The 27,242-nt window shown below is 37.5% G+C and overlaps 1 protein-coding gene across 1 annotated transcript in view; it reads left to right on the top strand.

Annotated features, from left to right (window-relative positions):
• The window catches only part of LOC135086732 (proton-coupled amino acid transporter-like protein CG1139), a 74,608-nt gene extending 47,473 nt beyond the window's left edge, over window positions 1-27,135 (top strand). Inside the window, exons 2-8 of the mRNA XM_063981512.1 lie at window positions 6,380-6,459; window positions 9,861-9,995; window positions 22,589-22,861; window positions 23,895-24,255; window positions 24,526-24,707; window positions 24,993-25,168; window positions 25,405-27,135. Coding sequence (XP_063837582.1) covers window positions 6,380-6,459; window positions 9,861-9,995; window positions 22,589-22,861; window positions 23,895-24,255; window positions 24,526-24,707; window positions 24,993-25,168; window positions 25,405-25,724 — 1,527 coding nt within the window. The 3' untranslated portion in view covers window positions 25,725-27,135. The remainder of the gene's footprint in view (window positions 1-6,379; window positions 6,460-9,860; window positions 9,996-22,588; window positions 22,862-23,894; window positions 24,256-24,525; window positions 24,708-24,992; window positions 25,169-25,404) is intronic.
• The last annotated feature ends 107 nt before the right edge of the window (window positions 27,136-27,242 follow it).

The following is a 27,242-nucleotide window of genomic DNA, read 5'->3' as shown; positions in this document are numbered from 1 at the left end:
TGAAATTTCAGCACAGTTACAGAGGTTCTGTTTGAAAATTTAACTACCCTAAGGTACGATGTTGTAAGTTTCGGCGCGGCCGAAAGGTTCGGCCGTTTTTGGCCGAAACCGAAACTCGGACCGAAACTTGATTTTTTGGCCGAAACTGGCCGAAACCGAAACCGAAACCGAAATTTCGGTCGGACACTACGATAAACCTATGTTATTTTCCAGAATCGAAGAAAAGCTTCGAGATTATCGCAAATCTGAGAACCCGAAATGTATTTTCATTTATTAGGCAGTCTTAATTACGTTTGTTTACAATATCAATGTCCGACTTTTTGCAAATTCCGGGAATTCTAGAAATTAGTAATTTCAGAGAAAGTGCTCGGATGCAAGATCTAGGATTCTTGTCTATTGTTAGTTTTCAGCTAATGCGGATAGCCTTTGCAAAGGTACAATAAACTACTGTACTACGTTTTTGGTCTCGATGTAAGTTAAATTTTTCGGTATCTTACTTTTTCAAAATACGAGTAAGAACAAAACATATTGAAGTTGATTGAAATCATTATTGATCATGCATGAGGTATGCTTTTGTAAGAAATATAAGTGGCTCATAATAATAAAATTTTACGACCATAAAAAAAACTACTGCTATAAAAAACTTCCTGTGACAGACTGATCGAAGTAGACAAGCCGCAAGCAAAATCTAGTATAATCAAAAGTCGTTCGTTGTTCCAATACAGATAAGTACGCTGCCGTGGGGCACATAATCATGCTGTAATTTGTTGTTGCCTTCGTTATCAAAACTATCAACTCGTACTTGTCCTGAAGAGAACCAATTACGTAAACACGTAATTGGTTCTCTTCAGGACAAGTGCAATGCTGAGCACAATTTCAAATTGAGTTTAATCTTCTTATTTATTATTTTGCAACTTGTTTATTTGTGATAATATACGTACATATACGAACCATTATTTAATAACGGTTGAATAATTTACAGTTATTCTCACTTAAGCAATACAAACGTTATACACCGGTACATGTTTTGTTAATGATATTAAGCTCGTAAACAGTCAGCAGGATTTGGAACGCAAAACTGCTTCATTATTAGCCCGAAATCATGTTTTTTAAATTTCTTTTGATACACGTACACAGAAGAACATGAATGCAGAGAGTAAACAGTTTAATTCTCTATAGTGACATTTCTTACAAAAGTATTTGATGTGCTTGTAGGGCGGGCGGGCGGTTTGGTAGCCACCCCTGTAACGCGAAACCTGTTGCATCCGCTTTTGGATTTGTTTGGTAGAGTTCGCTCTATGAATGTAGCGGTGGAGTAAAGGATTTCAATAGATTGTTGAATGATCGTCCGGTATGAATACTACCGGCATCACACTAATATTTTAGTCTTAATAAGATTCGAACTGGCACTTACGTTTAACTTAATACCTACTCTGGTACGCAAACCTACACCACGGCCTACACCAGTGTCTTTCGAAACGTCTCTTTGGCAACTTTAATTTGTTTTTAATCTTGACATCAACGTACTTTTCCCTCCCCTCGTTCCCACCGCTGCAACTTCTGTGTAACCAGGATCTGAAGCTGTAGAAACCCAGCCAGTAAAGGTCAAGTTTGTGTGTGTTCACACAACTAAGTACGACTTACCGAATAAATAGGAACATCAAAGCTAACCAATGTTAAGGCCACCGGAAGTTGCAAGTGCCCCGTCAAAGTGAAAGCTGACGTGTGCAAATAGTCGTCCACAAACAAACTGATTCCAGAAACTAATGCGTTATATCTGGAAATGGTTTGCGTGCAGTATAAAGCTCATAGCAGACTTATTAACTCGGAAAGGGAAAAACACCGTATCGCCGTTCGCGAGCTATCATCGCCTGTCGCGCGCTGACAATCGCGAGGCGAGGCGTTTACGTTACGGTGTGCGGATAAGTGTGCGTTGCATTACGGAGTTTTATACAAAAAATACTGACCGCCTCGAGTTGATACGGTTACGATCCCTTTCCGGGTTGATAAATGTGCGACGTCCTTAAACGTCTCAGCGTGCGTCTGGCGACTTACAAAACGGCTTTGCAACGAAATTACGTTCATTCAAGCATCATCGCTCGTTATTGTAGGGCTTCTCTATCATCAGGACGTCGGCTTGCAGTGCTGTTGTCTTTTACCTTCATGTCTATTTAAGTGTGCAGTACGCGACCAATCGCAAAATCATTTGCCTTATCACATTGGATACCTAGCCCTAAAACCAACTAAGTTTATATTATGTACCTACCCTTGTAGCGATAAGATAACCAATAAACACAATAAGCACACATAAAACAACTCTTGTAAAATTAATGGTTTACTCAATATTTTACTTTTTGAAATTGATAATCTATAACCACAAAAATATCATGACTCATGCTAACTTCGCCTCTTGCGAAATGCAAACCCGCGATCGCTGTAGTCCACCACATAAACTTCCACCAGGCCAAGCAGCCACAGAGTCATTACAATCATCAATAAACTATTGATTGGTCTTCAATCATTGCGATACTTCAATGCATAAAAATAGGGTGTTCCATCACGAGACTAATTTAGATTGTCGGATGTGTCATCCATTGAACAACATCTAAGTTCTTGTTTGCATCATTTGTGAACTAAGTGAGGAGTGTTCTGTCAGTCGCACTGCCAACAGCTGATCTGATGGGGCAGGTTTCCCCGGCATTGCCAAAAATGCGTCAGCGACTGCGCTAGCGCAGGCTTGGATGACAAACATGGAATACCTCTGTCATTACATACGACAAATACAATGTAAATGTAGCGGGAAATATAAACAAACTCGGGCTGCGCAACACTGAATAAATATCAAGTGCTAAACATTTGGAACATCATAGAGTTTTTCAGAATTTGTATTAATTGACAACGTTTTTACGCAAGCAATGACTCAGTCTCAAAATATCTTAAGGAAAATTATTAAGAGCGAGAAGCTATCATAATGATCTACTTAATGAATATAATCAGATGAGTGGTACCCACCTATGAGGCATGGCTGTATCGAAGTGTACTGATTATGCTACATAGAAGTAAATTAAAACATACTTAACATAATGAAAACTCAATATTTTGGATTGCTTCCCAAATAAAAAACATTTTTTTTATAATCTACGTACAGAATAACACTTGCTAGCGTTGTATTATATTATGGATGTAGATTATTTATTTATTTTGATGATCATCATGGCATCAGTCCAACTTATATTTGCGACCGCTTGTTTGGCCAACGACGGCTATAATATATGGAAATGCTGTCATCTTTGGACAGCCTGATGCTTTACTCTTAACGTAAACTGCTTAGAGCAACGATAAACAAAAACACTACAAAATTGGCTACAGAAAAAGGTCAGGAACAAAATATTTTTCATTCTAAAGAATGCAAAATATATAAGGTAAACCTAGACGTCCCACGCTGCGTTTTCCGGTACGTGGTCTCCACTCCAGAATCTTGCTGTTCCATCGGCCGTCAGTTCTGCATACTAAGGCTGAGTTGCACCACCTAACTTTGACCGTAAATATAACGATAACCGGTGTATTTTGTATGGAGTTTGACAGATTTTTGAAGTTTGTCAAAGTTAGTAAAAAAGTAAGAGGTGCAACCCAGCCTAACGCCCGTATTCACAAACATTACTATGAGGTCTCACAGTGCGCGTGGACGCACAGGGTTATACACGAACCAATCACAGAGCTCTATTCAACGTTGTGCGTTCGATTTGCTGCTTCACTTAAGCAAGTATCGTTTGTGAATACGAGTGTAAGTAACTTTTCTTAGTCGTCAATAAACACTGGAACTGCTGCCACTGCTGCTGCAGGTCATGACTAGGGTGACCATACGCTACGAAGTCTGCGGAAATGTGTATGGTACTTACGAGTACATGCATACTTAGTTGACAGCACATGAGACTAATCTTGTTGCAAAAGAGCACGTATTTTAACAGTAAAAGATACGTGTTGTACTTGATGTACATACTGTCGTTAGTACTTATACTCGTAAGTATTTGTATTAATTAAGCTGGGTTGCACAATCTTACTTTAACTTTGACAAACGTCAAAAATCTGTCAAACTCCATACAAAAAGCACCGGTTATCGTCATAGTAACCGTTAAAGTTAGGTGGTGTAACTCAGCCATAGTGTGTAATTTGGTTGCAAAATAAGTTTACCAATTTTGAGGTAAGAGTATTACCAACTAAGAGGTTTATCAGGGTATTAACCTGCCTACTGGACGACAGACGTCCAATGAACCCAATAAGCCTTAATAAAGCATAATATGATTTAAAACAATGAATTAATACTTCAGTTCATTTCAAATAATTACTGGCATTCACATGAAAGGTTTCCGCGAATGTATTCCGCAAAATGTAGAGTACATTGAACCATTACATAAAATAATTAGTAAAATGTTCATTATTTCGTGTTAAAACCTCGGCAAGTTAAAAATAAATGCTCCAATCCGGAATCAATCGAACCTTTGTGTCTGAGTCAGGTGGTATACCACTAGACCATAGAGGTGATTCAAGATATAGGTATTCATAAGATGATTGATTAAAACAAGCTCTACCATCAACCAAATTGAGCAGAAAACATTGTCCAGATTGGGAATCAAATCTAAGACCTCTGTTTGAGACAGGTGGTCTTACCACTGGACCACAAAGGCGAAGGTTTCGAGCCCGTAAAGCTCTTTTTTGTAAAAGCATAAAGCGGGTAGACGTGTTTCTTGCGTTAGAAGGACTTGTTGCTATGCAACATTATTGTCTTGATTACAGACTTAAGCGAGTCCGTTATCAATTTCAAATACAAACTCTTCACTCAACTCGAATGGGCTAACACTTAAGCCCCCTACGTCTCCTAGCAAGGCCAATCATTAATTCATTGGTTTATTTAAAGTAATATGCATTTGTTTTGAAGTCCTTGAGTTATAATTAAGTATGGATACGAGTATATGTCAAAAATCCCAGCCACCAAAGCCCACCTACATAATATGAACTCTCGATTCATCTAAAAACTGTCCGTAGAATGAAAAGCTGACTACTGTTTACAAAACAACTGTTTAGGACTATGCCGTTTGTTAGAGCCTGATGATTCCACAGAAAATTATGCAGAGTTGAAATATGTCAGGCACGTACAGGTAAAACTAAAATTTCCGGTAGGCAGGGCTGGCTGCTGGCTGGACTCATCGCATCCAGTTAATCAGATGCACCGCCCACATGTGAGCCACGTGTATATCATTAGTGAATTCAAATCACAGTTCAAAAGCATACAATAGCTTCGATTTACATGCACGTTTACATAGATACAGTATGCATTATGCACAACATTATGTACACCCACTATTTCACCATCTTTGGGCCCAAAGCTCTCAGTGAGACAGCGAAAACATTAAAGTTATGTCAAGACCTGGCAATCGTCTGAGGAGGAAATCCCGTGATGACTTCTAAACTTATACCTTATTTTTACAAGTTAATGTTAATAGTTTATGTTTATTAAGATGATTCCTGAATCACGCGTGAATTACTATGTAGGTAGATGGCACGAGTCTCAGAGTCTCATAGACCTCGAAAACTTGGTCCCTGCGTCCCTCTGGTCCTTCCCACCAGGGTTATGAGTACAAAGTGAATTGACACGACCAGATTAGAGGTCCGGCTTCACCCTGACCTGGCCCTGGAACCGGGGTAACGCTAAATGATTACGACGGTTAGCTAATGCACTGTTCTATCGAAACTAAGCCACGGTCATCCCTAATACAATCAATACATATATCAGCAATTTCTCTGATTACAGGTGTGTAAATATGTGGCCATAATTATGTTGGTCCAACATAACCTTTGAAATAATTAAGCATTAGCTCCAGACTACAATCTCACCAGTGGGTGACCAAATTCCACAGGAATTTTAAACTCATGTACCTACTTTTACTCACCATGACATAAGTAATAAAATTAATAAAACACTGTTTTTCGGATGGCGTCAACAAAATGAGATAATATCCGATTAATTTGCTAGATGAGATTAAAGTTCTTTGTAAGCATTATCCCGGCTCCATGGCATCGGCTCCCGCGTTCGTATTGTTTTCCAATCCCATTATTAATTTACTTATATGCCTACTTATTTATTAACATTATTTATTTACTACTTATTGATATCGTTTGTTTCGATTGACTATAAGTATTTATTTATGTGGAAATATACTTAAGAAGTTGAATGATTCACGTGAGTTCAAATGCGCTTTCAAGTGTTTCTCTATCTGCGCTCTGTAAGGTTTTATAGTTGAGAGGCTTTCTTACAAGTCGGTGTTCTTTGGAGTGTTTTTCACAATAACATTGTAAAATGTTTTCCATTTGTTTGTTTCAGGAGGCTGAAGAATGGGCGCGACGGCAGAGCGGGCCCATGGTCAACCCCTCGTTCGAGCCCGACGACTTCTTGCCTCAGAGGTAAATATAACATCGTTCGTTCGTTTTAGTCAAACGATGTTCACTGCTGGACAAAGGCCTTCCCCAAGGATGTCCACAACGGCTGGTCCAGCGCCTCCCGCATCCAGGTGCTTAACGCTACATTTACCTATTGGGAGCCGGTCCACACTACGTCTTCCGATCCGACATCGCCACTCTAGAACTTTTCTGTCCCAACCCACACTACTACTAGAGTAGGATGAGGTAAGTAGGTAAGTAGGGAGTATTATACTAACTAGTTTCAAGGGCTGTTGTCATAATTGCCTAGTCTTCTTAATCCCTACGTAAATAGGTTGCACCGGCTTTTCTTAAGAAGCTCAATACTTGTTTATCGGGAGATTTTAGATAATAAATATAATCCTAATCGCAAGCCCACACCGATTTACATTGTATTGAAATCCAGACAAAAATAAAAATAGAATCAACACAACTTGGACACCTACGTTGAAGATTTCAATTGTATAAGATTAAGTCATGTGTATCATTACGATTCGTCTATTATCAGTATTACAAAATTTTCCTCTTATTTTTTGCTTTTGCGACGCATTTACCTGAAAGTGTCCCAAAATCTATGAAGAAACTAACTATACAAGACTACTGTGAACTACGGCTAAACCAGTCCCATCGTCCACTAGTTACGGCATTTGCGTCACTTTTAATGGTCCATTGTGAGTCATCCGATGGTGACCATAACACGGACACGCACAAGGAATACCAACTGCCGAACAACAGGTGGCCGTTTTGATGGCACCAAGAAGAAGAGATGGTACATAATATTATTCTGTGCTATTACTAATTAATAGTCCTGTAAGCCGGCGTCAGAGTTCAAAAGGCTATGCACAGAATGTCTCAAGCCAAACTATAATTAAAAACTACCTATGACATATTTGTTGTTTTTAAAACTTAAAGTCATGAATGCAAAGCAAATCGTAAAATTAGTAAATACCTGACAGTCAACATTACAACAAATTCCAAATTGCACTTACGCATCTACGAAATGCTTATTTATTTACTTGGTTTCGTAAACATTTTGCGACGCTCAGTTCATACACAGAAATGAAACATCAAAAAGTTCCTGTTCCTGTAAAACTTTGTCGGGTATTTATTCACATTCCCTAACAAAGTTCCACAAAATTTAAGAGCAGATATTTTTTGTGGCTTCACTACAACCTGTAAATAATATTTGTTACAAACTGGGAACTACGTCACGCTGTCCGCGGTCTGAATATCGGAACGAGGTGACAATGTATTCATACACCCATTGGAAATGAAACATGATAGTTGAATGTTAACATTTTGATGTTAATAATTAACTAATGTGACGAGCTTTTGTTCCGGAAAATGTTTTGTAGTGAAACCTCATCCATTGTAATAAGCACTACTTGAATTTTAAGTAGGTACAAAAAAAAGTTTTCAAACACCTTTTTATACCATCCTCGGTAAAGAAAACGATATGTAGGTAATATAATAAAAAGATATTAATTGTAAAGCAACAACAACAACCTTAAAGTGTCTCTTCTATAGGTAGGTCTATCCATTGAATCAATAGGTACAATAATACTTTCCCCGAAAACCAACTGATTAATTTGTATCGGTTATATTGATTAAATATATCACTGTATTTAATTTCTTATTCAATGATACTCGATACGTAGCTTAAAAATAATAATTTATAGCGAAATGTTATTTCTCTTGTGTTAATTCCGGAGCTTTAGTACATGGAAATCAAAGCTGCATTCCGCCCATCGACGTACGCAGTCCGTGGATGAGGCAATTTTGATTTATCTATTGCAACCGTCTCGCCAGAGGGGTTGAAAAAGACAAGGACGGTTGCAATATGAAACATCTTGGCACGGTACATGTGACACTGTAGTTTTCCGTACAAAATGATACTCTAATTCAACAAAATACCACACTTATCATGAGAGAATACTTCATTAGATACTTACCTACATTGAAACAATTATTTAATGAGTTGAATGCTTAATTAAAAGTCACGTTGAGGTATAAGTTAAAATATTCAACAAACAATGCCCCCGGATGTTGGGCTACTGATTTGAAGATGATAGTTTCTAGAACTAACTCATATGAGAAACTTCTTGAAGACTATCGTTACATATCCTATGCAATGTAACCGCCTGACAATATACAGTAACTAGTAATGATTAAGCTCCTTACAAACACGCATCACCGCCTAAACTTTGTGCAATAAATTAATTAATAGTACCTACCTAAATCGAACCGAAAGAAATAATTTATCTTATTACAAAACGCGGAGAGCTATAGAAAACTGCTTTTATACATTTAAATTAGATGAACTTTTCAACTTTACCAAGAACCGTTTCAAAAACAAAAGCGGAAAAGTTATAAACAAAGTAGGTAATTGTCCGCTGCATCAAAGTAGATTTAGCTTCAGTTCTCAGAGACGAATTTATGTCGTTGTAATGTGAAAGAAAATTCTAGAGAATAAAAGAAAATTCTAGATACGTCAATCGATAGACGCCGTATCCCACCGCTACCTGGCTACATGGCGGGCGTCGCGGCAGGTGCTCCGTGCTGACGAGCGACACTGGCGGCCAGGACTCCGCGCGGGATAGGTCGTGCACACGAACTTTCGCGCCACAATCGAAATGGTCCGGGCTAAGAGACTCACCAAGCAGGAGCTCAAACTCCTAGGCATGGACGACGAGTTTGAAACATACGAGCTCGCCGAATTTAGTTTCAAAGCCAAAGAGGAGATAAAGGACGATCAAATCACCGAAAGGTGGGTTCAGACGAAATTTTTGTAACTGCTGAAAGAGTTTCATTTATGTTCTCCGGAAGTTCCTAACGAGGAAAAATGTAATGAAATCTTTAAGTATTACGATTGAGAGCTTAATTTCTGTAATAAAAAAGTAACATGGCGAACTTTAAAGCCGTTTTCGACGGTTTTCAGCAGTTTCAGCCAAACTGAAAAATTACATCTGCGTCGCACTTCAATTTTCAAAATAAGTAGGATTCAAAGTCAAGTAATAATGGTTTTTAATCCTTATTTACCCAGTTATCGATGAATAGCTAGAGCTTTTTTCAGTTTTCACAGCGAGGAAGTGTAACTTTAGAGCTTTCATGAGTGTTAGGGATTCGGTTGGAGGCTTTGCGTTGCAATCTGATCAGTTAGCGATTGTTTTCCTTATGTGGCAATCGTATATGTGAACATTCAGGAGCAGGTTTTAGGTGTTTTCGTGTAATGTTGTGGTTTCTTCGTGCGTTCTAAAGTTGTTTTAACGGCTCTTAGAATAGAGTCTCGTGTATGCCTTAGGAAACTTATTTGGGATCACTCTGTGTATTTTTGTGTGATCTTGTGATTTAGAGGGATGATTGACTGAATTTATTTTTCTTTTCAGCCTGTCTCCAGTGAAAGACGAAAAAATAAAGCCGGGGCCGGATAAGGGGATATTCCTAGTGAACATGAAGGACAAAGGGGTGGTGGAAGAGGAATATGAGCCGTACGACAACCGAGTGGTCGAGCACCCTACCACGTGAGTACCTAAATCAAACAATACACTACTTTTCAAATCAAATCAAATTCAAATCGTTTATTTATGCAAGTAGGCTCCCAAATGGCACTTTTACACGTCCTAACCCTACTACTGCTTCGGGACAGTATATGGGCCAGTGCTGAGAAGAAGGAGCGTCATCACTATACTTAACTATACTTTTGTTTAGTTACGTAGAAGGTGTGCCACGATTGTGCGAGCAGTCCCCGAGAGATACAAATTGTTAGTTTTTTACTTTTTGCAATTGAATCTGTCACAAACGAAATGAACTTTTTATCGCCTTTTATTTGGAAATAAACAGTTTAACTAGTTGTTGGAACTCCACAAAGCACGCGGTCGGGCAACAGGTGCGGCCGGTCTCTCTAAATATTTGATGGGAAAAATGATGTAGGTACTTACTGATTTTTGTGATGGTAGATACAAGCTCGATTAATTTACAAGTGTGAAACTATCTAGCGATACAATCACGGAACCTCGGATTTTCATTAGTTTTTCCGCTCACTAGACCTTAGTTGCAACAGTGTAAGTAATTACAAAATACAAATGTTGAAGTATTTGCCTATTGGAATGTGCAAATCCTATAGTGTCAAGAAAGTTTATTCTATTTATACAGGGTGTTAGGTAAATGGGTATATAAGCCGACACTAGCCCATGTTAACATGGGCATATAAATGGTATGGTGAAGTCAGAAATTTGATATCATCATTTAATTTTTTTTAATTTTCATACAAAATTAAATTTACAAAATCCGATTTGTATGAAAAATAAAATAATTAAAATGAAGATATCAATTTTCTGACTTTACCATACCATTTATATGACCATGTTAACATGGGCTAGTGTGGGCTCATATACCCATTTACCTAACACCCTGTATATTGGTAAAAAGCAAGAGGAGCAGATGCGTAGCCTAGTGGTGCATGGAACACTAGGCTATTACAACTTTTCCTAAAAAAACATCAAAACCCTGTCTGAGCCGAAATAGCTACATCGAAGTAACGGATAGTTCAAAATAATATAAAAACTCCATCAAGTTTTGAATATCAAGCGGATTCCCGAAAACCCGTCCGCCACAATACTTGTGCACGTATTTTCTGCTTTTGACATCCGTATATGGCCGACTGAAAATAATGATTTCTGCGAAAATTCAATTTGATTAAAATGAACGTATTAATAAACTTTTGTTTAAAAATATACATTCTACGCTTCCAGAAAGTTGTTCCGAGTTAATGTTGAATAAAAGATGGAGTTTTAAGGAATATTTCCTTTCAATGTACAGAACAAACAATAAAAATAGTGTTCTAATATTATTACTTGAAGCTCTACCATTAAAACGGCAATCAATTTAAAAGTAGTATCGAGTTTAAAATCACTTGGACATTTCCCTTTGAGTAAATACTTCAGTATTAATACGAATTTACAACGTAACGGAGGATGCACCTCAGTTCCGAGAATTATTACAAAAGCTCCCGAACTGTCTCAAGGCTTTGAAACTGGGAAACTAAATGTGAGACGTAATACGCATAAATATGTACGTATACAGAAATGTTTTTCATTACTTAGTATATATTCACATCTAGCACTCGTATTTATCATCTCCAACAAATCAATCGCAAGACATAGGTACATCGTATCAATATTGTAATGATCTTGACGCCCACCCGATAATTTTCATCAGTTAAGCTGAGTTGCACCACTAAACTTTAACCGTAAATATAGGGTTTTCCAATAAGAGGTATCATTTTGATATTCAAAGAATTTAACATAAATGATCGGATGTTTATTTCATTATAAAGAGGAAGATATGCCGTTAATAGTGGAAGATAACATTAGGCAATTTACCACCACGCCCACGCTTACAGGACTATATCCTTTTCATGAAATTTTCCATAACCAAATCGCAAAGTGGCCGCCCTATGTCCTTGATAGTCGATAGCTTCACGAATTACATCTTTTCGTCTTGAATCGACGCTTGGCTGTTGGCGTAGACCTTCTCTTTCCTTTGGAAAACCCTATTTATCGATACCTGGTTGTTTTTGTATGGAGTTTCAGGGATTTTTAAGGTTTGTCAAAGTTAAAGTACGATGGTGCAACCCAGCCTTAGAATCCAAACAGAGAGAGATAGACAGACAAACAGCCGGGCTGCGGAGAACCTAATTACAAATGTCAGGGTCTAGGTTACAAACAATAGGGATGTCGCGCGTCCACCCGTCCCGGAACCGTCCCACCTGCTCGCCCACTGCCCCCCGTCCCGATGAGACAGACCAAAATGAAGCTGCCATATTGTATTAATTGATTTCCTGTAGATGTGCAAGAAAATACAATTAAGAATTTTGAACTATGATGATTGCGCTCATGAATATAATAATGTTGTAACAAGACGAGTGGAGCCGGAGGCTAAGTGGCTGTTGAAGGCTGGCCACGCACTGCGCCCGGCTCATGTCCTGCAACGCAGCACGAAAACGGGACCTGACATTGAATTGTTACGGATAGCATTGTCACACTGGATTTTTAATGACATGTTAACTCAATAATCCTATCGAGAACTTTGGTTTGCGGCTTGATTGGGGTTTGTTGTTGAAAATAACAATTCTACATTTACTCCTATTGTTATCCCCATATGCTATTCGCGGCTTTTGTGTGAATTGTTTTTACAATTGCCACAAACATGGTTTAAAATTGAGTCGCGATATTTTTAGTTATCTGGGTCAGTTATTAGGTAAATATCTCGACATCAAATATCGAATGCCGGTCAAACGAGCGTTGTTAAAAAGTATTGAAATGAAATTGTTACCTGTGATAAGTCTCGCGTTTCATGTAATTACATAATTTGAACATATATTAATTGTCTGTTATAATTGGTATTATACATCTCTCATCACTGTAATTATAAATTGGATCGTTTAACCTTGACCGTAGAGGTGGTAACATTGCCCTAGCCACTTTCCTGTACAGCGCAAGCGAATCCGATATCCGTTAATAAAATTCGCCGTATTCTGGCCACGCAGTCGGACTAGGAAGCACATTCCTCGAACATTAACAGTCGATTACACACGATGGTCAAGGCTCTCTCTCGTCCTATCTGACACATATAGACCGGCTTCCTTGGACAGTCCGTCTGTGGGATGCTTTATTACTTCCTACAGAAAAGAAGTAGAGTTACTATTGCCCGTTTTCACCATCAATACCTGATTTTTAAGTGACCCCCTATGGTAACACATAACAAGAATTTTGTTTTCATAGGGGTCACTTAAAAATTATGTGGTCACAAGTCATTAATCAGCTCAAACTTCGAGCAACATTGTTCACACACTTCACAGGTAGCAGGTTGTAGTGATCTAGCCAGAAAATATCGCCGGCTGCTCTACAGGTGGCTTAGTGTGCGGCGGCACTAATAGCTTACAATAATCTACTTGGCTTTATATGGTGTGTACCGGGCTTGCAACAACAACATGCATTAGACTTTAGGTAAACAAACTTAGAACAATTTTTCTACTTTTGCCTTAACATCCACCCACCTGAACGGCTTAAATCGTGTCTGAAATATTTAAGAAGCTTATTACTAAAATATTTTTAACTTTCCGTAACATTCAAAACAAAAAAGTACATAAGTATTCTCACATCACAATCACATTGTTGAGAGAATTATTCACGTAGCATTATAAGAAAACAAAACAACATCCTAATACTGTTCAAGTGTCTAATTATATTATAGGCGAATGTAAAATTGTTAGACAACACAAATAAATCAGTGAAAGCTTTGTGTTCACGTGTTCGATTGAAATTACTACGATTACATTTGCTTTGCTCTTCGTTAGCATGGAAAATAAATATTCAAATCGTATTAAATTAACTCCTTCATTAACCCACTCACCCACATGTCTTGCGAGCATTAATGAAACTGCACATATTATTAGCATCAGGATGCGTGATTTAGCAAACCTATCACGAACCACCTTAAAAGTACAACTAATAGAAAAAGATTCAATGGGTTTGCTTCATATAAGTGCGTGTGGTAGACGGAAATTTTTAAAATTTACCGCACATACTTAAGGCTTTTGGACGCCCTTAACTTTTAAATATACGTCATTGTTATGGGAAATTAGCCTGACAGCTCCGCATTTCGAGGTCTATTCCCTGCAGAATACATACCAAGTATATAGAAATAAAAATATGTTATGAATGATTTGAAAAATACTACACCCTTTTGCAGTCGGGTGGAAGTATGAAGCATGCATTCACGGTATACGCGGGGTTCCACGGCTAGGGGCCATGACGATGGGCAGGAGCGGTATATATCTTGCAGTAGGGACCACCTTAGCATGGAGAATCGAAGGTAAAAGTATCAAAGTTCAACAAACTAAATTAAGTGTGTAGAACTGTTGTTAATAATTGATTGTTGTAAACTTGCCATCCTCGAGTTCTGAAGAGTACATGTATTCGACTAGACAGGTCGGGTTAAGTAGAGAATTACTCACTAGGTTACGGTCAAATCTTTACAAGTCTACTATTCATTGGAGCAAGCGGAGCAGAAAACCGTTACGTCCGCCATGTTATAGTAAACAAATCAACACTCATATCTTTAAATGTTAGTGTCATAAAATAATGTCACTGTCACCATATTCGGGTTAAAAATTATTTTGGTAACCGGCGAGTAATTTAAATTCTGAACAGCTTGTCTAGAAGTATACATTGGAGTCTTTGGCAGTCGAAATTTTCCTACACCTACCGTCATTATTTGATTTAAGTTATTTTCAACCGACTTCAAAAAAAGGAGGAGGTTCTCAATTCGACCCGTATGTTTTTTCAGTCAATAAACAACCTTTATTTTGTCTTTAGACGTGGGAGTCTGTCATGTTTTTTAAAATGTTTGAAGTGTAAGATACTGGACAAGTCTGAGCCATCTGAATGTATTTCGATTGCTAGAAATCTGTCTACTTACGTTCTCTGTTGCTTACCATCCTTAAACTGTCCTTGTGGAAGTAAGAGGAAAACCATCGATAAAAATACCCAGAATGAGCATACAATGATGTGTATCACAACTCTTATCAAAACTTAATATGCTTATAAACTACATACACAAATTGATTGAGCGTGAGCTGTATGTATACAGGGTTTTAGGTAGTGACCGACCGAAACATGTTATTTTGCCGAAACCGAAACCGAAACCGAAGGTTCGGTTTCATTGTAATTTCGGCCGAAACCGAAACCGAAACCGAACCTTTTATAGAATAAAAAAAAAGTCCTTAAAAAGTTATGTGTACCAGAATCTCATGGCAAATAGGGAAAATAAACTTTGTTGAGAGCAATACTGGGGAAATTGGAATAAAGTACGATCTTGATATTGTTTAATTTTTTACTTTTATGACTTTAATATTAATGAACATGAAGTACGAGTATACATTTTAGGTAGGAATGTGTATGAAGAATGTTGTTATACATAGGGTTTTTAACATAGGAAAATGTCTTGAAAAATAAATAAATCGTATATTACTTTAAGTAGGTAACTAATTTTATTATGAATCATACTTTTAACTTATCACTTCATTCAAAACTAGAAAACGATTCTAAGAACTCCAATTGCATTTCTTGTTCTTCAATAGATGATCAAGATAAAGAGGTATTGTAAATAAATTGCTCTTCCAGCATTTCAATGGAGAAGTTTCCTGATGTTAAAAACACTATATTTCTCTGAATGGGATTAAAATATATACTAAAACTAAAAAGACGGTGAATTTTTTTTTAAATCGATCAAGATATGTCTGGGAAATTAATTATTTAAATTACCTACATATTTTCGCGTGGAACTGAAACAGGCGGTGCCGTTCTTTTTGTATATGGCCAGGTCTGGGATATTTAAAAAGGTTACCAAATGTTACTAAGAAAGAATCTTGAGTGACCCTAGCTGAAAAATTAAAAACTGCTAGATTTAAAAAAAATGGATCTGTCAACAGCACCGGATTAGGGGTGATTTACTGTTTGTACTATTTGTATTGTACTGTTTGTATGCGCAACTTTAGGGCCCTGTAACTTATTCATTTGTAGAGATATTTTCATGATTCTTTCACAATTATTATTAGTTTTACTTATATTTATTTCAAGTTTATTTAAAAACTTCTCCATTATTCAATCTTGCTTGATGAAATCTTTTTCATTTTTCTTTACATGGTCATAACATTTTCCTCTGCACTAATTAGTGAGATATACCTGAAAACCCCGATAAAGCAGCTATTAAGTAAGAATAAATAATAAAAAACATAACCCTCCTTCTAACGCAGTTGGGTAATAAACTAAATGTATCAAAACATTTCAGTCCAACTTATTGTCAACTCGACGACGCGCTTTAGAATCAAAGATTGACTTTGAATTATGCCTTATTTTACAATTCACATTGAAAACAATATGACCTGCTTGAGCTTTTTCGACTTTTTCACAAAAATAAGAAATAGTCAAGAAGAGATTACAATTTTTTTGCAGCGGCTGACAGATTTCATAATTTTCATTGACAGGTGACAATTAAACCATAGACAATTGCCATAATATGAAAAACACACTTTTCCAATATTTTTGTTTGCCATGAGATTCTGGTAGACCTATAGTAAGCCCATTTTTTTCTAAAATTAACATCTCGCCGACCTATAATTACAGGTTTCTACTTTCAAAGATTTATCACAATGAAATTTCAGCACAGTTACAGAGGTTCTGTTTGAAAATTTAACTACCCTAAGGTAGGTACGATGTTGTAAGTTTCGGCGCGGCCGAAAGGTTCGGCCGTTTTTGGCCGAAACCGAAACTCGGACCGAAACTTGATTTTTTGGCCGAAACTGGCCGAAACCGAAACCGAAACCGAAATTTCGGTCGGACACTAGTTTTAGGTAAATGGGTATACAACGTGTCCCAAAATTCAAGGATAAGCCGGCGCCGCAGGATGGACATAGTCATGACTACTTTAGGAAAAATAAGGAAAAAAATATATCTCAATTATTTTTTAAGTTAGACAATAAATTACGAAATTCTTCGAAAATTGACACCCCTTATGATATTTTACATTACCACGACTACCATTTTTCAAATATTTCTGTTTTTTTGTTTGTATCGGCAACTTAAGTAGTGCTGCTGTCCACCCCAATTCTCAAAACCCCCAGAATCTTTGCAGTTTTTACACAAAAGTTAATCAAAATATGTTATTTCCTTAAAATTTTCAACGATTTTTACTTTCACTACACTTTGACTCATCGTTTTGTAAAAAAAAAGTATGAACACTACTGCGGCAAGTTTTTTATAAAGTTGACGCAACTATCCAAGATTCCAAAATGGTATAATACTCTAAGAAACCTAGTCGCAAAAAAGATATGCGTACCATTTTTACAAGCACTTCGCTTGTTAGTTAGTATGGGTTAAATCTTGCAACTGAATTTAAAACCAGTTCTCCTCAACCGATTGAGCTGAAATTTGGTATACTTATGTAAGTACGATGAAAATGCAATATTATGGTACCATTGAGCTGAATGGAGACTGGAGGTGGCCATAGGAACTTCTAAACGAAACGGCGGAATTGCATCTAGTTTGGGTTCGTTGGACTTGTCTTTTCGAGCACTTTAGTGCTAGATGATGTCCAGGGTCCTGATGATGAAGTCAGTTATAATTTTCAAACGAAGTCAAGCTTGTTTTTAAAAAAAGTTTTTTTTTATTACAACTTTATTTTAAACTTTTCAGTTGTTTCTCAATCTCATGGCCCAAGTGCTCGGGAAGACAAATCCAACGAACCCAAACTCGATAAGCTTCCGACGTTTCGTTTAGGAGTTCCTATGGCCAGCTTCTGCCACCTCTTGACTTCATTATCAGGACCCTGGACATCATCTAGCACTAAAGTGCTCTAAAAGACAAGTCCAACGAACCCAAACTAGATGCAATTACACGTTTCGTTAAGAGTTCCTATGGCCACCTCCAGACTCCATCCAGCTCAATGGTACCATAATATTGCATTGTCATCGTACTTACACAAGTATACCAAATTTTAGCTCGATTGGTTAAGGAGAACTGGTTTTAAATTCAGTTGCAAGATTTATCCCATACTAACTAACAAGCGAAGTGCTTGTAAAAATGGAACGCATATCTTTTTTGCAACTAGGTTTCTTAGAGTATTATACCATTTTGGAATCTTGGATAGTTGCGTCAACTTTATAAAAAACTTGCCGCAGTAGTGTTCATACTTTTTTTTTACAAAACGGTGAGTCAAAGTGGAGTGAAAGTAAAAATCGTTGAAAATTTTAAGGAAATAACATATTTTGATTAACTTTTGTGTAAAAACTGCAAGGATTCTGGGGGTTTTAAGAGTTGGGGTGAACAGCAACACTACTTAAGTTGTCGATATAAACAGAAAAACAGGAATATTTGAAAAATTGTGGTCGTGGTAATGTAAAATATCATAAGGGGTGTCAATTTTCGTCGAATTTCATAATTTATTGTGTAAGTAAAAAAATAATTGAGATAGATTTTTTTCCTTATTTTTCCTAAAGTAGTCATGACTATGTCCGTCCTGTGGCGTCGGCTTATCCTTGAATTTTGGGACACGTTGTATAAGCCGACACTAGCCCATTTTAACATTTATGCATATAAATGGTATGGTGAAGTCATATATCCATATTTCGTCAGCCACAAAAGCTACTGTTAAAATTTCATTTTATTATAGTAAGAAGAAACTTAGTTACCTACCTAAGTAGGTACTATAGAGGTATTCTTTGCATCAAATTATTAACTACCAATAGGTACCTAATGAAGCGATTAAAATGAGTCATTTTGTGAAGATTTACAGAAGCATTCATAAAAGATTACACATTTGAAGGCTCTTTTCATGAAAGCCAGACTGAATATTACATATATTATTATCCTTTTAATATTTTTCCATTCGACATTGTGGAAGGACTCTTAAATATAGTGTGAGATATCTGTAGGACTTATACGAGTATCAACAACACAACAACGTCGCACATTTGAGATAGAATTTGAATTTTGTAAATGCGTTAGTGAATTCATCGTAATACCATTTATGTGGCTTTTATGCTTAAATCTCTAAAAGCTTTATTTACAAGCTTTGGGTAATATTTGTGTGACGATATAACTTGTTTGCCTCTTGAATTAGAACCTAATTATAAATAATTCAATTGATACAATATTTGGGTAACTACCACTTGAAAACGGCTCGCCTGATATCTTTTTGTTGTGTATAAACCACAGCATTTTTTTTAAATTTAATTGGTTGTACCTACATACTTTTTAACCTCCTGAGACCCAGACCCCTCAAAATTGTCGGATTGTCTTGAATTTTGGAAGGCAGGCTAAGTTTCATATGTACAACTAACAAAAAATGCGAAAAAAAATCTAGCCCCCCTACATACGTCAAAATGGGGGGTGTCACCAGTGACACTACGGGTTTCAAAGACATTAAAACGGGCTTGAATTAATTAATATTTCAATTACTTCAGGTCTGGTAAAATAGGTGTTTTTAGTTTCAAATTGATCTGCAATTGTTTAGAATCATATAAGATTTACTTTTTAACAGCTTTTATTGAACTTGTTATTACAAACTTTAATTTAACTTGCAATAAATGTGTGATTTGTGTTTGAGTAAAATCTTGGAAGCTGAATTAGAGCTACTTCTTGCCAACCGATTGAGCTGAAATTTTGCATAGACATGTAACTCAGATGAAACTTCAATATAATGAGGTCATGGAGCTGATCTGATGATGGAGACGGAAGGTAGCCATAGAAACTCTGTGACTAAACGATGTAACTCTGTCGAGTTTTGACTCATTTGATTGGTATTGACAAGTACTCTGGTCTTGGATGATATCCACGGTCTGATCTGAGGATGGAGCATCAATTTTTTCATCATCTGTCTCATCAAAGTTGCATAACATTCACTTTACGTTACCATCAGACAATCCTAAAAAGGACCATATTTCAAGTCACGAGTGCCCAAAGTGTCACCAGTGACACTCGAATTAATTGACGAAAATACTTATTACAATAGAAACATTTTAATAGTTTTATCACACAATCTGAGAGATATATTACCGTAGCACACAGAAAACACAAAACAATACCAAAAAACTTATTTTAAATAATATTTTCTTTTCCTGGAATGTGTCATGTCGGAGGTCGCGCGAATTCAAAATATCAATTAATGTTTACAAAATCAAAAACCCTTTCGTACGAGGCATAGCAATTTTTTGGATATGTGACATATTCCAACGTTTCACACACTTTTATTAATTTTCATAAATACCAATAAATGGCGCTGTAAAAAAAATATATATGTTACGGTCAAAGTGATAAATGTGAAAATTATGAATAATCGCCGGTTATTATGAATAATTACCGCATGATTTGGTAAATGTGATTAATATGAGGTCATTTATGTGTGTATAAAACTAAATAGGCGGCTTAGGGGTGGCCCAAGGGCCACCCCCGCCGCACCTTAACCTATTTTTCACTTTAAATCAAAACATTATGTTATAGGCATCATGGAAAAGTAATATTATGCAAGAAACATTCTAAAGTCATTATGCCAAATTATATTAATATATGATATCAAAACGTTCAAAAGTTTGGCTGTGCATGAGCACGTACACAAGATTTTGTTCTCTTTTATGAAATTTGTTAGTACTAATGTTGAATTATCAAATAATCACTGTTAAATGTGATTAATTTATCACTTTTACCGCGACTGTCGGTAATTATTCATAATAACCGGTTATTATTAATAATTTTCAATTTATCACATTAACCGTAACATATACTCAAGTGTCACGAGTGACACCGGGGGTCTCAGGAGGTTAAGAGAAAATATCGAGTAGAAATACAGTAGTTTAAAAATATATTTTCAAGGTTTAGGCTAGAGCTCAGAAACAAGACGCAGCATGAAAGACGTGCTTTATTTGATATTTGATACGCATACCGAAGAGCGCCAACAGTCGTTTGCCTATGAGGATATTTTCTTGTGGAAAGTATTCTTATAAAAGGCAAAGTTAAAGCGTCTACCTGCTAACTTCCATTGGTTATAGTATTTGTTATAATTATAGTACATTGAAAACATTTGCAATCTTTTCTTATAGTATTTCTATTCCTACATGAGGTCGTGCTAGTTTGTGTGGAGGAAAATTATTCTCTAGCTTAACTTTGCATCGCGTTTAATTGAAATATGTATAGGGAAAATGTTTCCATGTTTTGCCAAAATATTCTTCACGGCCACGTTCATGGGACACACTAGGGCAATGTAGTTTATTACCTTAAACGTACGAGACTAAAATTATAAGAATTTCGAACTGACTCACCAACAAACATGCGGTAAAAACTACTATAAGCTTACCTTTGTTTGTCACTTGTTGAAGGAAGTCGGTCTCCTGAACTTACACTTATTTCTGATGCAATGGGGGGTTCAATGGCTTTTTAATATTCTTATGGGGTAAAACTTAGCCGTCACTAGTTGGGTTTTCTGAACTTTTCTGGAACCAGAGATAAGTACGATACAGTGGTGGGAACGAAAAGCGGGATTTTTCCAGGTTACCAATTTATTATATTGACATCACTTAGGAGGAATGTTAGTTTAGGAGGAATTATCATCATAACCGAATAGGAAATATTGAAATTACACTGATAGGTGATAGATATCTTGCAGGCTTAAGTTAAAGTATTGTTAACATTCCCTCAATCATCATGATCCTTATTCTTTATCTCCTTACCATCTTATTATACCTACTTAACTACTTGCCTACATTTGAGTGTTTATTGTAATTAAGTGCTCTCATTTGACATTTATTATTATTTATGTCTTATTTATTAGTTATGTCTCATCTAAGGTTGTTGTAAACGAAGATTGCGGGACTTCACCTTAAGTGAATTTCTTCGGATAAGTACCTACTTTGGATCACAAAATCTAAAATAGCTCAAAATTAAATCAGGGTCCTGCAATCTTGGGTCTTCGCGCTGCTTACCCGTGGTACTATTAGGAATTCTACTGGTACAGTCAGCGTCATATAGTTAGTGACTAGCCATAAAGTTAACGCAACACGTCTTGTTAAAATACCTAATCGAAATAGGGTTGTGTTGGCTTTTGGCCACTTTGGGTGTCACGAACTATTTGACGTTTGACGAACAGAAGTTTGCGAAGGAAGTTCTGGCTTCGTGTCTTTTAGGCTAGCCATGATGCTTGGACACTACGCTCCGCCGCGCCGTGGTTTTGGTGGATTCAAGTCCCACATAACTTGTCCGTGATGTGAAACTTGGATCCGTGGTAAAAAAGGGGTACTACGGGTAAGCGCGGAACAAACGAAACTTAAGGTTATTGTATCAATCATACACACTCACACATAAGCACACGCACACATACTTTGTTGCAGTAAGGTATCATTAAGTGAAATGTTAATTTCTGTTTAAAAATGTTAAGCTTGTAATTTTACCACTGTAGTTAGGTCACGAGGCTATGTTTTGAAATTCCTGTCTATGTCAGCATTTGGTATCGTTGCATGAATTTTTAGCAAATAAATAAAAAAATAACTACCATCTTTTTCTAGGAATATCGAGACTCTCCTCCACCTCCTGAAGGGCAGTCTGGGCACGGGCATCCTGGCCATGCCGCACGCGTTTTCCAACTCTGGCTACGTGGTGGGCGTGGTGGGCACGATCGTGATCGGAGTGCTGTGCACTTATTGCATTCACATCCTGCTGGATTCGTGCTACGCGCTGTGCAAGCGGCGGCGGGTGCCGTCGCTGACCTACACCGCTGCGGCTGAAGCGGCACTGCTGGAAGGACCTGCCTGGTGCAAAGCCTGCGCCCCGTATGCTGCGTGAGTATTCCACGTCATTTATCGGATTACTTCTTGGATTTTTTTTGTTTTCAGTTGACTTGAGAGACTTGCGACAATATTATACTAACAGGAGTGTGACACGAATCAAAAAGTTCCTGCTGGCACATATCAAAATTGTTGACTTTTTACCTACACCTTATCAAGTTGATTCAAACGAGAATTTCGTAAGAGTGTTGTACGATAGCAACTAGAAATAATCGCAGCTCGTTGAAAATTGTCTGTAAATTACTCAAAAATAATTAAGTATTTTAGGATTGACCTTACCTTACCTGTTCTACTTATATGACATATGTGAGATACGCCTTCGTTTATAGTAGGTAATTTGTTTTATAGCTTGCGAAACTTTATTAAAACTAATGATTTTGTACTTAAGTACTTGAAAACAGTTGTTCTGGTGACAAAAACTTTGAACCATTACCCTCTTTTCTTTGTCAGGCGGTTAATTGTTCTAAACGTTTCTCCTATCTGCGACAAACAAAGCAGTGGTCTTGAACTAAATACTTGCTCTGTTTCTGTACAAGTATTCCTTTTGTTTAACCACTTTTTACAATGTCGACGCACTCGACTGTGATTGTTTGCCGGACGCAAGAAGTGCCTACCTACCTATCATTTTGTTGTTTTCCCAGTGAAGATAATCTAATATACTTACAGTCAAATGATCTGAAATCATTAGGCAATTGAAGATTTGCAGTGACTGGTCCAATTTGTTATATGTATCTAGTTCCATTGCTCCTCCATGGATATAGGCGTCTGAAACGGACGTAGATATGAACGAAGGGTGCCTCAATTTAGAAGATAATCTTCTTCGTGCCCGTGTCGTTTCCAATCAAAATAAAGTATCGCAAATTACGAGTACCTACCCTACATCTAATACCCATTAACATATTAATTATTACAAGTTCCGCTTCAAATGTTTAGTAAAAATTTTAAGAAAGCCATACCGTTTACGTATATTTCCCAGATTTTATTATTTTTTTTATATTATTATTATGTAGGTACATTATTGTTACAGCCATGTCGTCAACGCTTTTCTGCTGATATATCAAATCGGGACCTGCTGCGTATACGTCGTTTTTGTTGCTGAGAACATCCATTATGTGTTGACCAAGCAGTTTAACTTGGAGATTGAAGTCATCCAAGTCATGGGAATCATTCTGCTACCCCTGATCATGATTAACTACGTGCGAGACCTGAAGTACCTGGCTCCCTTCTCGGCGGTGGCCAACGCTGTGACTGTGGCCAGCTTCGCGATCATCCTGTACTACGTCTTCAGGGAGCCCCCGACGTTCGAGGGCAAGGCACCGGCTGGACAACTCTCCCGTTTCCCGCTATTTTTCGGAACTGTGCTGTTCGCTTTGGAGGCTATTGGTGTTGTAAGTGTCTGCTTCTACATTGGCCACGTACTTATTTATAATTTTCATGACATTTTATGCCTACTTAATTAAGAAACCAAAGTAGACCTTGACTGGGACCCGAATTTAATTTGGTCATCGAAAGGAACATCATTCAGTAGTTTCAGTGTGTGCATTTATCTTGTCACAGCTTCCACTTTTTGGGATAAACCTTACTCAGGTTAGAAGTGTGACCTTTCATAATTCGTCGCAGAGTTCGCTTTAAAATAAATCTTCCATTTGTTCATCCAGATTCTACCTTTGGAGAACGAGATGAAGAGCCCAAAGGATTTCGTTGGCAAGTGTGGCGTGCTCAACCAGGCCATGATCAGCATCATCGTCCTGTACGTTGGCATGGGACTGTTCGGCTACCTGCAGTACGGTGACAACGCTAAAGGCAGCATCACCCTCAATTTACCGTCTGAGACGGAGATGTAAGTAGCAACTGAAGTGGAGTTGCAACCTTGGTCTAATTTGATTCACATCAAATTAACCTCCTACACGTCTGGCCAGCGTGCAGCGTGGAGAGTATAGGCCAGACTACTATGATATAGTATAGAGACTAAATGACCTGATGATGACGATGATATCCATTAAGACACGTCAGATGCATATGCCAGATTAATCAACAGCCAGAATAAAAAGTAACGGGGTTTAGTTTGAGTGAAAATATAGGTACTTACACATATTTTAATCTAAGTAATGTTCTTCCTTCACAGCCTGGCTAGCGTGGTGCAATGCCTGCTGGCGTTTGCCATCTACATCACCCACGGCCTGGCCTGCTATGTCGCCATTGACATCCTGTGGAACGAATACCTGGGCTGCCGGCTGCTCAACAGCAAACACCGAGGCATCTGGGAATACTTACTCCGCACTGTTGTTGTTTTGATCACCTGTGAGTGAATCTAGAAATTTACTTTTCTCTAACTAGCTTAAAAAAATTACAGTTCAACTATTCACCGAGACTAGCTTGACCTTGATTGGTTGGGTTTTATTGGCGGTCAATCTGAAGATACTGGCAACACGAGTTGCAGTGGTAAGAACGAGAGGTGGAAATAGTCCCTTTTGTAGTTAACCTGTGACCCAAATAAACACCCAAGACCCAAGTAAACAATGATTATTTTGTTTCAGTTGGAATCGCCGCTGCTGTGCCAGAGCTGGACCTGTTCATCTCCCTGTTCGGCGCCCTCTGCCTCTCCGCCCTCGGCCTGGCCTTCCCCGCGTTCATCCAAAGCTGCACCTACTGGTACTACGTGTCGGACTCCGAGCGCATCCGCATGATCATCAAGAACGCCATCGTTGTGCTCTTCGGCATCCTGGGACTGGTCGTCGGCACCTGGACCTCTCTTCAGGGCATCATCGTCAAGTTCTCCGGCGGACACGACCACCCTCTGAGCGCCAACGCCACCGAAGCCGCCGATTTCTTCAACGCCACGATTGCATCCCATTGAATTGATTTCCAATTTCACTAGATTCCTTGAGCTGGGCTCGCTTTAAATTTAGTTTTGACAGTGCCATCGAGGAGACCCGTCCGTCGCTGCTTTCGGTATTCTACCACCACGCCAGAGTGAGGTACTCGTATCGGGCGGCGATGATCAACGTTAGGGGCTCATTTAAGATTGTTTCTATTGTTATTTTAGTTTAATTAAGCATAATTTAGTGAAAGGTTTCCATAGTACAGTTATCAGTGAGTAGGTTTATGTTGACTTTAAAGTTCAAGCTACCCTAAAGGGAATTTATTTTAATAATTTTATGCATCACTCGAAACAGTATACTTACCCGAAGCCTATGCGTAGGCGACTTTTAATATCTCGTCGTAGCTGTTCTGAATGTGTAGTTTAGTAGAATCATCAATTTTAATCAATATTGACTTACGTATTTTACCATTATAATATTAATAAATCGACTTTTAAATGTTTTTAAATATCTAGATGTTGTGATTTTAGAATAGTCGACTTGCAGAGAAGTGACCTCTATGTTTTAAAAAGTATTAAGTATATGTTACTTGTATGTGTAGTAGTAGTTATGGTGTCGTTGTAGTCTTGTCAGGAACGTATCGTACAGCTTAAGGGAGCTGGTCGGAACTACTTAAAAAAGACATTACATAGTTTATCAAGTTTCAAACGCGTACGCGCAACGAAGCGTCTTTGCTGAGCAGGAACAACTATGAGCTCGAAACAAAACAGTACACCTATTCAAAAGTTGCCATATTTAAAAGGGCCAGTTCTCGCTGAATTTGAATTTGGCTTACTATCCAATAGGAAGTGATTCTATGTCGAATAAAGAATGGCATTTGATAGCGTAAGATTAATTAAGTACAATGATATGAAATATGTCACTATTAGTGAATTCCCATAATGTATAACAGTAGGGACTGTAGGTGTGACCTCGCGAGATATGGTGGCCGGTGCGGGACGTAGGAGACAGATTTTTAACAGTTGGATATTAAAATATGTCAGTTGTTAGTTGCTCGTGGATATCAAGCGTGAACTGGAGCGCCGGCACGGCATAGGAAGTGGCAATTGAAGACCGGATTGAGCTGGAGCATTTACTTATAACATTTTATGTGCCACCTAATTACAATATTATATAAGTTCCATCATTTAGATTCGCTCCTAATTTCCATGCAGTGTATAAAATTTTACAAAAACATATCCGGTCGTTATAATATTCTTTTTAATACAATCTGTGATGTTAATAGTTAATATATTTTATTTTATTTTATTTTTAGGACTAATTTTGGTTAACTGTGTTACTATGTGCGATGTGTTTCACACGTCAGTGATATTGTGCTCAGAGAGATGTATTAAGGGGTCGAATCCCGTATTATTATTATTATTAAATAAATTATAAATTAATTTACTTTTTGTTTTATTTTCCACAGTATTTATGTCTCTTTATTGTAATCTTTTTGTCATTTTATAGTTGTAAGTTTAAGTATTGATGAGATACACAATAACAGGAGCTCC

The sequence above is a fragment of the Ostrinia nubilalis genome, chromosome Z (assembly GCF_963855985.1).
Source record: "Ostrinia nubilalis chromosome Z, ilOstNubi1.1, whole genome shotgun sequence".
Classification (NCBI taxonomy): domain Eukaryota; kingdom Metazoa; phylum Arthropoda; class Insecta; order Lepidoptera; family Crambidae; genus Ostrinia; species Ostrinia nubilalis.
The sequence above is the reverse complement of the archived record's forward strand: the minus strand, read 5'-3'. Positions and strand labels throughout refer to the sequence as shown.